This window comes from Notolepis coatsorum (assembly GCF_963971535.1).
Source record: "Notolepis coatsorum genome assembly, chromosome: 10".
NCBI classification, from domain to species: domain Eukaryota; kingdom Metazoa; phylum Chordata; class Actinopteri; order Aulopiformes; family Paralepididae; genus Notolepis; species Notolepis coatsorum.
In genome coordinates this window covers 125,360,967-125,373,017 of record NC_140174.1, presented here as the reverse complement: position 1 = coordinate 125,373,017, position 12,051 = coordinate 125,360,967, and the positions used below count along the sequence as shown (strand labels likewise).

The 12,051-nt window shown below is 42.2% G+C and overlaps 1 protein-coding gene across 1 annotated transcript in view; it reads right to left on the bottom strand.

Annotated features, from left to right (window-relative positions):
* mapk1 (mitogen-activated protein kinase 1) overlaps positions 1-11,795 on the bottom strand; it is a 90,398-nt gene extending 78,603 nt beyond the window's left edge. The window contains exon 1 of the mRNA XM_084323496.1: positions 11,513-11,795. Within this exon, the coding sequence (XP_084179622.1) occupies positions 11,513-11,625 (113 nt within the window). The 5' untranslated portion in view covers positions 11,626-11,795. The remainder of the gene's footprint in view (positions 1-11,512) is intronic.
* Between the last annotated feature and the right edge of the window lie 256 nt (positions 11,796-12,051).

Sequence of the window (12,051 nt, the reverse complement as noted above, 5' to 3'; positions counted from 1 at the left end):
ACGTTATTGCGATAAAATTATAAAATTATTTTCATATAATTCGATATCGATAATTATCGTCGATATAATGTCTGTCAAGTTTAATTAACTTCTTATGCTGCTGCGAATGTCTCAAGTCGAGTTGATGTCGTCATCAGTCCGCGCACGTTAGCAGTAGCCGACAAGCGGAGTATCTCATGACAATAAATATGACACTAAAACTCTCTTCCGCCACAATATATTGAAACAACGTCCACTGTATACCCCACACTACTTAAACGTGGCCTCAGAATTCAAAACACACACATACTCGGCACGTAAATATATAAAACAACGCCGTGCAAGCTAATTAGCCTAGCCAGCCTGTTGTTTATAAGCGGTGTATTCCATGACAATGTGCTAAATATGACACTAAAATACTCTCTTCCGCCACAATATATTGAAACGACGTCCACTGTATACACCACACTACTTAAACGTGGCCTCAGAATTCAAAACACACACATACTCGGCACGTAAATATATAAAACAACGCCGTGCAAGCTAATTAGCCTAGCAAGCCTTGTTGTTGAGTGAGTCCTAGTACCTCTGGGTCTCCTTCCGGATCTCGTTCGCTCTCGGCCATCTCCTTCACTGATTGGTTGTTAGCTGTTGTGCGTATGCACGTCATCACGTAACGTTGGTTGTTGTTAGTGAGTGTGCTGAGCCGAGGCTGAACGGAGCCAAGCTTGGAAATCGATATATCGAAACTTTGCGACCACGTTTCATGTTTATTTCGAGGAAATAATTTATCGCGATAGTTATCGTTATCGTTTTATCGCCCAGCCCTACCTTGTCTGATGCAGTGGGACTCGGCACAACTCTGCAACGCTTCAATACTGCCCCCTGGTGGATGATCGGCGAGTTGCCAAACCGGAAATGGCCGGTTGGATATCGGTGCGTCTCCTAAATCCGTCCGGCCACACGCATATCGTCGCGGGACTCTAGCCACACACACCGTGGATATGGATCGCTGCCATAGCTCAATAATCGACATGATTTGGGCGTGTATTAGTATTATACAAACCGGAAATGGATCTACTCGATCCCCATCAAATAACTGGGATCTTTTTGCTCCAGTCTCATCGCCCAACGGTAAGAGGAGACTGGAGTGTTTATTATTATCCATACAAACTGCTCTGATCTATATATCACCCATACTCCATAAAGCATTTAACGACGATCACGGAATTATAGCATTATTAGCAGAATTATAGAGCAGCTCACCAGCATTTGATGGCATTTTAAAGACAGACAAGATGGAGCGTTTTTTATCAAACTATAAAAACACGAAGGAAAAAGAGTCTGAGAAGCAGATTCCCCAGGTCCTCAAATAAGAAAATGTAAAGCGGAGTACGATGGAGTCGTGGGGATTAGACTGGGTAGGGGTTGAGGAGGATGCTACCGGTTAGGGATGCCCCGATCACGTTTTTTGCCACCGATCGTCTTGAGCCATATCGGCCGATACCGATCCGATACCGATCGTTTTTGGTTTTATATAAAAAAAAAATCTTTTTAAATATATACTTTTTTTTTTTTTTTTATATATATAAAATATATATATTATATAATTATACTTGTAGTTCAGGGGAGGAAACTAACTTTTTGGCTTACCAGCCAACTGGCGAGTAGATGATTTTTTTACCAGCCAAACTGATTTCTTTACCAGCCAAAAATAAAATCGCTAATTGTGATAATTACTTCTTTGTATGTCTTCGTCTAAATTGATTTTCAATCATAGTAATAATCACACCGTGTCTCTACTCGTTAAAATATTTATTAGCATAAAACATGAATAAGTGTCTCTACTCTCCACAATATTAGCATACAACATGTATTAATCACACTGTCTCTACTCTTCAAAATATTAGGATATCACATATTAACATGAAAGAGGGAACTATTCTGGACTGGGTTGGGCTGAACTGGGCAGTGAAAGATGCTGGGTTGGGCTGGTCTAGGTTATACTGGGTTGGGCTGGTTTAGGTTGGACTGAGTTGGGCAGTGAAAGAACCAAGCATTTCACTGTAATGTAATAGCTAAATAAAACAACTTGAACTTGACTTGTTACATTTGCACTCTGGTTGTATGCCAAATGTATTCTGGTTGTACTGTACTTGTGCTGTATGATGACAATCAGGGGAGGAAATTAGGCCACTTTACTCGCCAAATGCGAGTATTTTTTACGTTTGGCGAGTGATTCATGAAGACCACTCGCCAGTCTGGCGAGTATACAAAAAAAAAAAACATTCTGCAATCACTGCACTGGCAAACGGTGCGCGTCTTCTGAGTGCTCGCTTTAGTTGACAGTGCCATGAGAGCACTGCACAAGACCACCCGCGGACATATAATGTTTAATAAAAGTTCGCGCAGTACTGGCCAACCCGCGGACATATAATGATAAAAGTCCTGCGTTACTAGGCTAGCCATCAGGAGCACTCTCAAACGGATAACGTTAAACACAGCAGAAGATGGAAAACAGACAGACTGACCAACGGGGAACTGCATCCAACCCTAGCACAACCCTCGAGTATAAGTTACTAAGGACACATTTAAATCACAGAGGTGTAATGTTAGTCTACTGGAACTGTATACAGTGGTTAGCTTCTAGTTAGCGTTAGCTGCTTGCTAGCTAACGTTAGCCCTGTGTGCTCAAAGCAGCCAGCTAGGTGTATCTGTGACTATAATCTATAATGTTTCCAAAAAAGCACCGGACTACGACGTAAGGTTCGACATTTTATTTCATGCTCAAAAGCCCCTGGCTTGCACATCGCAGTCACGAAAGGCTCAACCAGTGCACTGTGCACAACAGCCCACCAACCCAACTGACGTTACCACAACACTTGACGGTACTTCACAGCCAGGGGAGGAAATTAGGCCACTTTACTCGCCAATTGCGAGTATTTTTTACGTTTGGCGAGTAATTCATGAAGAGCACTCGCCAGTCTGGCGAGTACTAGTAATTACAAAACAAAACAAAAAAATCATTCTGCAATCTGCTGATTCGCTCACTGGCACAAGCCGAACTCTGACTCCCCCCTTGATTCCTCCCATTTGCGCCACATAATAATCAGACCATAACCAATGAACATCATCGTTGTACAGATGCGCTCTAAGCTCCTCCAATGAACACTCGTTTTCTAGAAGATGCCGCCCATCTAGGGGAAGTGGACAGACCACTGCGCGCAGACCTACAAACTCCTGCCACCGGCAGCCGGCTTGACAACGTAGACAAACTTACAAAAACACATGAGTGGATGAAAATAATTGCATGTAGAGTGAGTCGTCGCTTTCGGATATCGGTGCGGTCTGACATGGGGGCGAACAACAGCACGCGACGCGTCTCCTTCGAGTCGGATGAGAATGACAAGTCAACCAGCATTAGCCGGCTAGCTACCTAGCATGTAACAAGCTACCATAACGCGCGTTCAACATAGTGGACGACTATACTGAGCGGCTTTGCTTAAATGCAGCCGAGTGACATTTTATTATTACCGGGTTTCCCAGCATATCACCACTCGCCCATATGCCCTTCACAACGGTGATGTTGTCATATTTGGCATTCAGAACACACCTGCTGAACCCCTAGCGTTGTCGATTCGGTTCCAATGTTTTGTCATCTTACAGCTAGAGCTGCCGCGGTATCGGTATTACCGCGGTATCGCTGTTACATCATGCCCACCGCAGCGTTGGGCTGAATACCGGCATCACCGCTGTTTTTTATTATATTATTATTATTATTACGCTCTCGTTGGGCTTGCGGCTCTGCAGATATACCCTACTTCTCTGTCGAGATTCCAAGCGACCCTATTGGGTACCAGAAAAGTCACATGAAACACTGCAGACCACTGATTGGTCAGAAGAGATACGCGTCACATGCTTGGAGCATCTTGCAGTGCGTTTACTTCCTGAATCTCAGCCATCACAACACGGCTAATAGTACGTTAGCTCCCACCGGAGACCGGAGTGGATTACCGACGCCGTCGCTCCTCAGGGAACGAGGCATAATGATTTTACTGCAACGAAATGTTATAATAAAAGCCCTTCGTTCTATACACTTGTCTGATTGAAAACTTTATTAACAGACCGCAGAATGGGTACAACTCGGCACGCTCTGAGCAAAGAAAGGAACTTAGATATTAATTGAGTAACGCTTGCCTTGCTATGTGGTCCGGTAAATACGAACGTGTAACTATATAACGTAATGCCACAAATCGAATGCCTTTGTAATCATAAGTAGTAACGTTATAATAATAAGAAGAAGAAAGGGTCGGGGGGGTAACCGGCGGGCGCGACACCGAGGGGAGACTTCGAATCCGTGTTTCACTTTTAATAACGAATGCGTGCATGCCGAATCCCAAACAATATTCATGCTGCAAAGTCATCCTCTAAAGATAGACATTTAGACTAGAGGCAGGCTATATGCTATATAAAGAGTAGACTACAAAAAAAATGCATTCAAACTTTTTTTTGTGTGTGTGTGTGTGTGTGTGTGCGGTAATACCGCGGCGGTAGGAAATATTTTGCAAATGTGTGCGGTAAGGAAAACATCAATACCGCGGCAGCTCTACTTACAGCACAAGTACAGTACAACCAGAATACATTTGGCATACAACCAGAGTGCAAATGTAACAAGTCAAGTTCAAGTTGTTTTATTTAGCTATTACATTACAGTGAAATGCTTGGTTCTTTCACTGCCCAACCCAGTATTGATTGATTGATTGAAAACTTTATTAACAGATTGCAGAATGGGTACAATACAGTACAGCTCAATACACACAATTGTTAAGGGGATGCAGACCAGAGAAGGACTTTAGTCTTGTTTACATCAGGGTCCCCCATTTCAGTCCTGTTTGCTTAATGCCTTGTCCACTTCCTCCACACTCCAATATGTTATGATGAATTGAAAATGGGGGACCCTGATGTAAACAAGACGAAAGTCTTTCTCTGGTCTGCATCCCCTTAACAATTGTATGTATTGAACTGTACTGTACCCATTCTGCAATCTGTTAATAAACTTTTCAATCAATCAATCCCTTCAACCCTGCTCCTGTCAAACCTGCTCTTTCCATTCCCTCCATCATGTCCCCCCTTTCTGATGAATATTTCCTGCACTTAAGAGTCAGACACACATTCCTAGTAGTTGAGCTGTGATGAATGAAAACTTTATTTAACAGATTGCAGAATGGGTACAGTACAGTACGGCTCAATACATGCAATTGTTAAGGGGATGCAGACCAGAGAAAGACTTTCGTCTTGTTTACATCAGGGTCCCCCATTTTCAATTCATTTTCAATTCATCATTCAGTATAACCTAGACCAGCCCAACCCAGCATCTTTCACTGCCCAGTTCAGCCCAACCCAGTCCAGAATAGTTCCCTCTTTCATGTTAATATGTGATTTAATGATGTAATATTTTGAAGAGTAGAGACAGTGTGATTAATTTACTATGATTGAAAATCAATTTAGACGAAGACGTACAAAGAAGTAATTATCACAATTAGCGATTTTTTTTGTCTGGTAAAAAATCTATTTGGCTGGTAAAAAAAATCAGATACCCGCCAGTTGGCTGGTAAGCCAAAAAGTTAGTTTCCTCCCCTGTTCACAGCACTGTCGTAAGACCACCGTGCTGTCTTAAAGGCACAGTGTGCCTACCCAGATGCATACACAACATTGACGAGGCTTGACAACCGAGGTTCAAAGTTAACTTGATTGATTGATTGAAAACTTTATTAACAGATTGCAGAATGGGTACAATACAGTACGGCTCAATACACACAATTGTTAAGGGTATGCAGCCCAGAGAAAGACTTTCGTCTTGTTTACATCAGGGTCCCCCATTTTCAATTCATCATAACATATGACATACAGATAGACTACTGCTACATCTATACATTTCACATCTATCTATACACTTCACAACATACTTCGGTTTTTTTCTTTCACTGCCCAACCCAGTCCAACCCAGCATCTTTCACTGCCCAGTTCAGCCCAACCCAGTCCAGAATAGATACCTCTTTCATGTTAATATGTTTTATGCTAATATTGTGAAGAGTAGAGATTAATGTTTTATGCTAATAAATATTTTAAAGAGTAGAGACACGGTGTGATTATTTTACTATGATTGGAATCTATTTAGACGAAGACATACAAAGAAGTAATTATCACAATTAGCGATTTTTTTTGTCTGGTAAAAAATCTGTTTGGCTGGTAAAAAAAATCAGATACTCGCTAGTTGGCTGGTAAGCCAAAAAGTTAGTTTCCTCCCATGGGTACAATACAGTACAGCTCAATACACACAATTGTTAAGAGGATGCAGACCAGAGAAAGACTTTCGTCTTGTTTACATCAGGGTCCCCCATTTTCAATTCATCAGGACATATATGACAAAAGAAAAATGCAAATGCCAGTATTCCGATTGCTGTCTGTGGTTCAATAATTTTTACAAATAATAGCTTGCAGCCAGCAACATATTGAAAAAAGAACTATTAAAAAAAAACTATAAATAAACTATAAATTTGTTCTTTTTTGAAACCATGAACTTTAGTTCAAATTTTTGAATTATGAACTATGAACTGAACTAGTTCATGTAGAAAGTGAACTTTCCCAACACTGCCTAACATACAGTCTGTTACCCCCCCCTAACATACAGTCTGTTACCCCCCTAACATACAGTCTGGATCTGTCACACCGCTAACATACAGTCTGTTACACCCCAGGTGAATAGTGTTGCTGGCTCGCTGATAACAAACTATCATTACACCTGGGTAAAACAGAGTCCATTCTCTTTGGATCAAATAACAAACTCAGCAAGACTGACGGCTTCTCAGTTACAGTGGGTGACAATATTGTCACAAGGAAAGATGAAATTACATACCTAGGTTCCATCCTAGAGGCAAATCTTTCCTGTGACAAAATGGCAACCAATGTAATAAAAAAAGTCAACCAACGAACTAGATTCTTGTACCGGATCTCCTCTCTGGTAAACAAGAATAGTATACCCTGAAGACTCTGGCAGGAGCACTCATTCAAGGGTACTACGACTATGCTTGCACCTCATGGTACCAAAGCACCTCAAAGGCCCTAAAAACAAGACTACAAACATCACAAAACAAACTGGTCAGACTACTACTTGACCTTACTCCTAGAACCCACCTCACCCCTGCCCACTTTGACTACCTAGGATGGTTTAGGCCTAACAAAATTAATAGTTGGTTTCAGGTTGGTTGTCAGTTTGGCCATGGGTAGGTAGGGAATTTTTTTTTTTTTTTTTTTTTTTTTTTTTTATTCTTTCCCACGGCGACTATGGATAGGGAATTTCTTTATTTAATTAAAATGTTCACAACAACATGGATGCATGTACTCTGCCAGCATGTTTAATATCCATAATACTAAATGTTTGACTAAGATTTCTATGAAACTTTATTAAAAAAAAAAAAAAAAAAAAAAAAAAATTATAATTTTTTCTAAAAACTTATAAAATATATTGGGTCGCACCTAAATCGGCAGGGTCGGTCGGCAACCTGAAACCAACTATTAATTTTGTTAGGCCTTAGAGTAGAGGACAGAGTACAGCAACTTGCAATGGGCCTGGTCTACAAGATACACTACACGACTAAGGTACCCATGTACATGTCAAAATACTTCCCATAGGTCAGTGAATACCACGACCACAACACCAGAGGGAGCTCCACAAATCATGTTAAACCCAGATTCGGCTCAAACAAGGGACTAAACACATTTCGCAATTATGCCACATCAATGTGGAACGCCCTACCCAAAGCTGTAAAGGAATGTGAATCACTACCCACTTTCAAAACCACTCTCAAAGAGCACCTACGGGAGGCTGCAATTCGAAACTGGCCCCTGTAAATGTCCTAACCCAACCGTGTGTATGCTTTTACTAACCCAGTTGTGTTTCCGGGTTCCCGTTTTGCACTCTGATTGGCCACTGACCTAGACGCGTACACCCCCCCTCGCTATCGCCTTTGGGGCGTGAGATATGAAGACAGATTTAACTGGGTATAGGAAGGCAGTAATAATAAACACTCGAAACAGCTATTACCAGACAATTACAACAGCAGTGGTGCCTGCTTCAAATGTCACGTATTATAGGCTATAAGCCTGTGTAGATCTATTCGGAATAATAAACATCGCCACCCTCTAGCAAAACATGACACAATGTGATCCTATCTCCGATTAGGGGTGGGACGATACATCGATCCAGATCGATACATCGATGTAATTATCAACGATCGAATCGGATCGATGCGATGTAATAAGATCGATTCATATCGATACTCTTATTTTGAAAATCCTGTGGCGAGTCTCATAACTGATTGTGTTAAATGGGCATATGATATCATCTCATATCGATCGCAGGCACCTGAATCTAATCGTATCGTATTGTATCGTGAGAGACTTTGTGATATCGGCAAATATCGTATCGTTGTCCAAAGAATCGATATCGTATCGTATCGTATCATGATGAAACTGGTGATTCCCACCCCTATCTCCGATAGAGTGGCTGGTCGCAGAGACGCGAGTTGAACGAACACATCGGGAGGAGAATGAATGAATAAATGAACCTGATGTAAACAAGACAAAAGTCTTTCTCTGGTCTGCATCCCCTTAACAATTGTGTGTATTGAGCCGTACTGTAGGGGTGGACGGTATGGTCTAAAATGTATATCACGGTATAATTTGAAGCATAGACGGTAACGGTATATATCACGGTATCAGTGATTCCGTTCGAATAATTTTTTTTGCCTGATAGGCAGGCTATATAAAGAATGACATCCTCAAGGCATGTAGATTTATAATATTTTAACTTAAAACTAGGCTACTTTTGCGTATAAAGTCATTATATTCCAAATAAAATAAGTCCCGAGTCCGTGCTGCTCCCATTGCAAACAGCCGGGCTGGATGCTGGATTTTGCTAGAAGCATAATAGCTGCAGAGCCGCAGAGCCAGCGGCGCTTTCAGGTCTGGTCACAGCTTTCAGCCGTTGGGTGGGGGGGCGCTGTTGAGCGGACCTGACCTGAAAGCGCCGCTGGCTCTGCGGCTCTGCAGCTACATATGCTTACATATGCAGCCGTCCTCCCGGCTCCCGCTGCAGCCGTCGTTATCATAACACTACACGCATATCATAATGTTTACAGCAAACTGTAGTTGATCACCAGGTATGTTTTATTAACATAGAATAATTCATATAAGAAAAACGATAGGGACATCTCTTACCTTTCTCCACTGGTTAAAACTGAAATTGAAACTTGCTGTGCGCCGCGGTGATATGTGTTTATTATGAAATGACAATTGCGTGTTGACACGCCCACTGCGCGAAGCCTCCTAAATAACTTTTTCCAGTTTGCACATATCTATTATCTATGACTAATTCTATCTATTTTTAGGGGCAAATGCGATTGAAATAGTCGCGCTGTGGTTACATGACGTCATTGCTATTTTAGAGCTGCGCTACCGGTTACACGGTATAGTCAAAATCCATACCGTAGAGCAAATTAATACCGTTTATACCGTATACCGTTTATACCGTCCACCCCTACCGTACTGTATTGTACGATAGAGCGGCTGGTCGCAGAGACGTTGAACGAACACATCGGGAGAAGAATGAATGAACCTGATGTAAACAAGACAAAAGTCTTTCTCTGGTCTGCATCCCCTTAACAATTGTGTGTATTGAGCCGTACTGTATTGTACCCATTCTGCAATCTGTTAAATAAAGTTTTCATTCATTCATTCTCCTCCCGATGTGTTCATTCAACTCGCATCTCTGCGACCAGCCGCTCTATCGTACAATACAGTACGGCTCAATACACACAATTGTTAAGGGGATGCAGACCAGAGAAAGACTTTTGTCTTGTTTACATCAGGTTCATTCATTCATTCTCCTCCCGATGTGTTCGTTCAACTCGCGTCTCTGCGACCAGCCGCTCTATCGGAGATAGGATCACATTGTGTCATGTTTTGCTAGAGGGTGGCGATGTTTATTATTCCGAATAGATCTACACAGGCTTATAGCCTTATTAGCCTATAATACGTGACATTTGAAGCAGGCACCACTGCTGTTGTAATTGTCTGGTAATAGCTGTTTCAAGTGTGTTTATTATTACTGCCTTCCTATATCTCACGCCCCAAAGGCGATAGCAAGGGGGGCGTACGGTACGCGTATAGGTCAGTGGCCAATCAGAGCGCAAAACGGGAACCCGGAAACACAACTGGGTTGGTAAAAGCATACACGCAACCCAACCCCCTCCACCAATGTACAGTAAATGTCCCAACCCAATAATACACGAGACCCTCTTCTTGGGACCAAGTAAGGTTTCGTCGATATTCCAATGTACAGTTTCCCCCACCCCGCCTACCCAACCCCCCCACCACCAATGTACAGCCCCCCCCCCCCACCCCACCCCACCTACCCAACCTCCTCCAATGTACAGTTTCTACGTCAAATGTATGCTCTCTTTTTTAGACGCATTTTGTATCACAAACAGTACTGTATTTGTAAATCTGGTATGTCATAAATGTATAGATGTAGCAGTACTGTCTATCTGTATGTCATGGATGTATGTCATATATGTTATGATGAATTGAAAATGGGGGACCCTGATGTAAACAAGATAAAAGTCTTTCTCTGGTCTGCATCCCCTTAACAATTGTGTGTATTGAGCTGTACTGTATTGTACCCATTCTGCAATCTGTTAATAATATTTCCAATCAATCAATTGCGTCTTGTTTGTTCCGTTAAGACTGTAAATACCTGCCAATGGCCATTTAGAATGTAAATGGCACGGCAAGTATAAATCGTGATATACCCCAACTATATAAGATATACTCTAGCTATATAAGATATACTCTAGCTATATAAGATATACCCTAGCTAAATATGATATACTGTACGCTTATAGTTAAACTTGGGTCATCTCATCAGGGGTCTGTGTTGATATAATACTCCCTAGTCCTAAATCAACAGTGAAATATAAAAAATAAAAACTCGACAACGTTTGACATGGCGAGCAGTTAGGTGAAAGCATGTCTGATGATGTGGATAATAAAACATGACAACCATTTCACTGCCACAATAACAAACTGTCAACCCTTTCACTGCGACAATGACAGAAGGTTAACCCTTTCACTGCCACACAACAACAGCCGGTTAACCCGTTCACTGCCACACAACAACAGCCGGTTAACCCTTTCACTGCCACACTACTACCAAACGGGCAACCCTTTCACTGCGACAATTCACAGAAGGTTAACCCTTTCACTGCCACACAACAGCCGGTAAACCTTTCACTGCCACACGACAGAAGGTTAACCCTTTCACTGTCACACAACAGCCGGTTAACCCTTTCACTGCCACACGACAGAAGGTTATAACCTTTTACATAGTAAAGGGTTAACCTTCTCCTGTCGTGTGACAGTGAAAGGGTTTTATAAGTAACGATATATGAATATGACACATTATAGATCTTACCAAACCATGCCATAGGCGCCTTCTCCGATATACGCCAGGTTACTGTAACGAGGCCCGACGTCGAAGGCCTGACCGCGGACCAGCTCCGTCACACACGCCGCGGCTGTCGCCATGATGATGATGATGACCGGGATAATAATATGATAGAAAACAATGTATATATCTGCTGCTGGAAAACACCTATTTTTTACTGTGCAAATGCCTTCTTCAGGTGCGACGGGAGAATATGAACACACTATTATATCCAGACAGGCGTCAGTAGTAGTAGGTGTGGTGGTGGTGGTGGTGGGACTCGAGCAGACAGCAGGAAATAACGAGTAGGGTCCAGCTGCAGCGCCGGAAAATCCTCTCACTGGGCAAGCCTGTGGCAGCCACGAACCTAGTACGAACCTACTTTCTAGGAGGAGGAGATAAAACTAGGAACGAACGAGGTTAACTTTCTATAGAAGCAGCTCGGAGGTGCGCTGTTTTAAGTGAGCATGTGTTATTGGATTGATTGATTGATTGATTGATTGATTGAACATTTTATTAATGTCCGC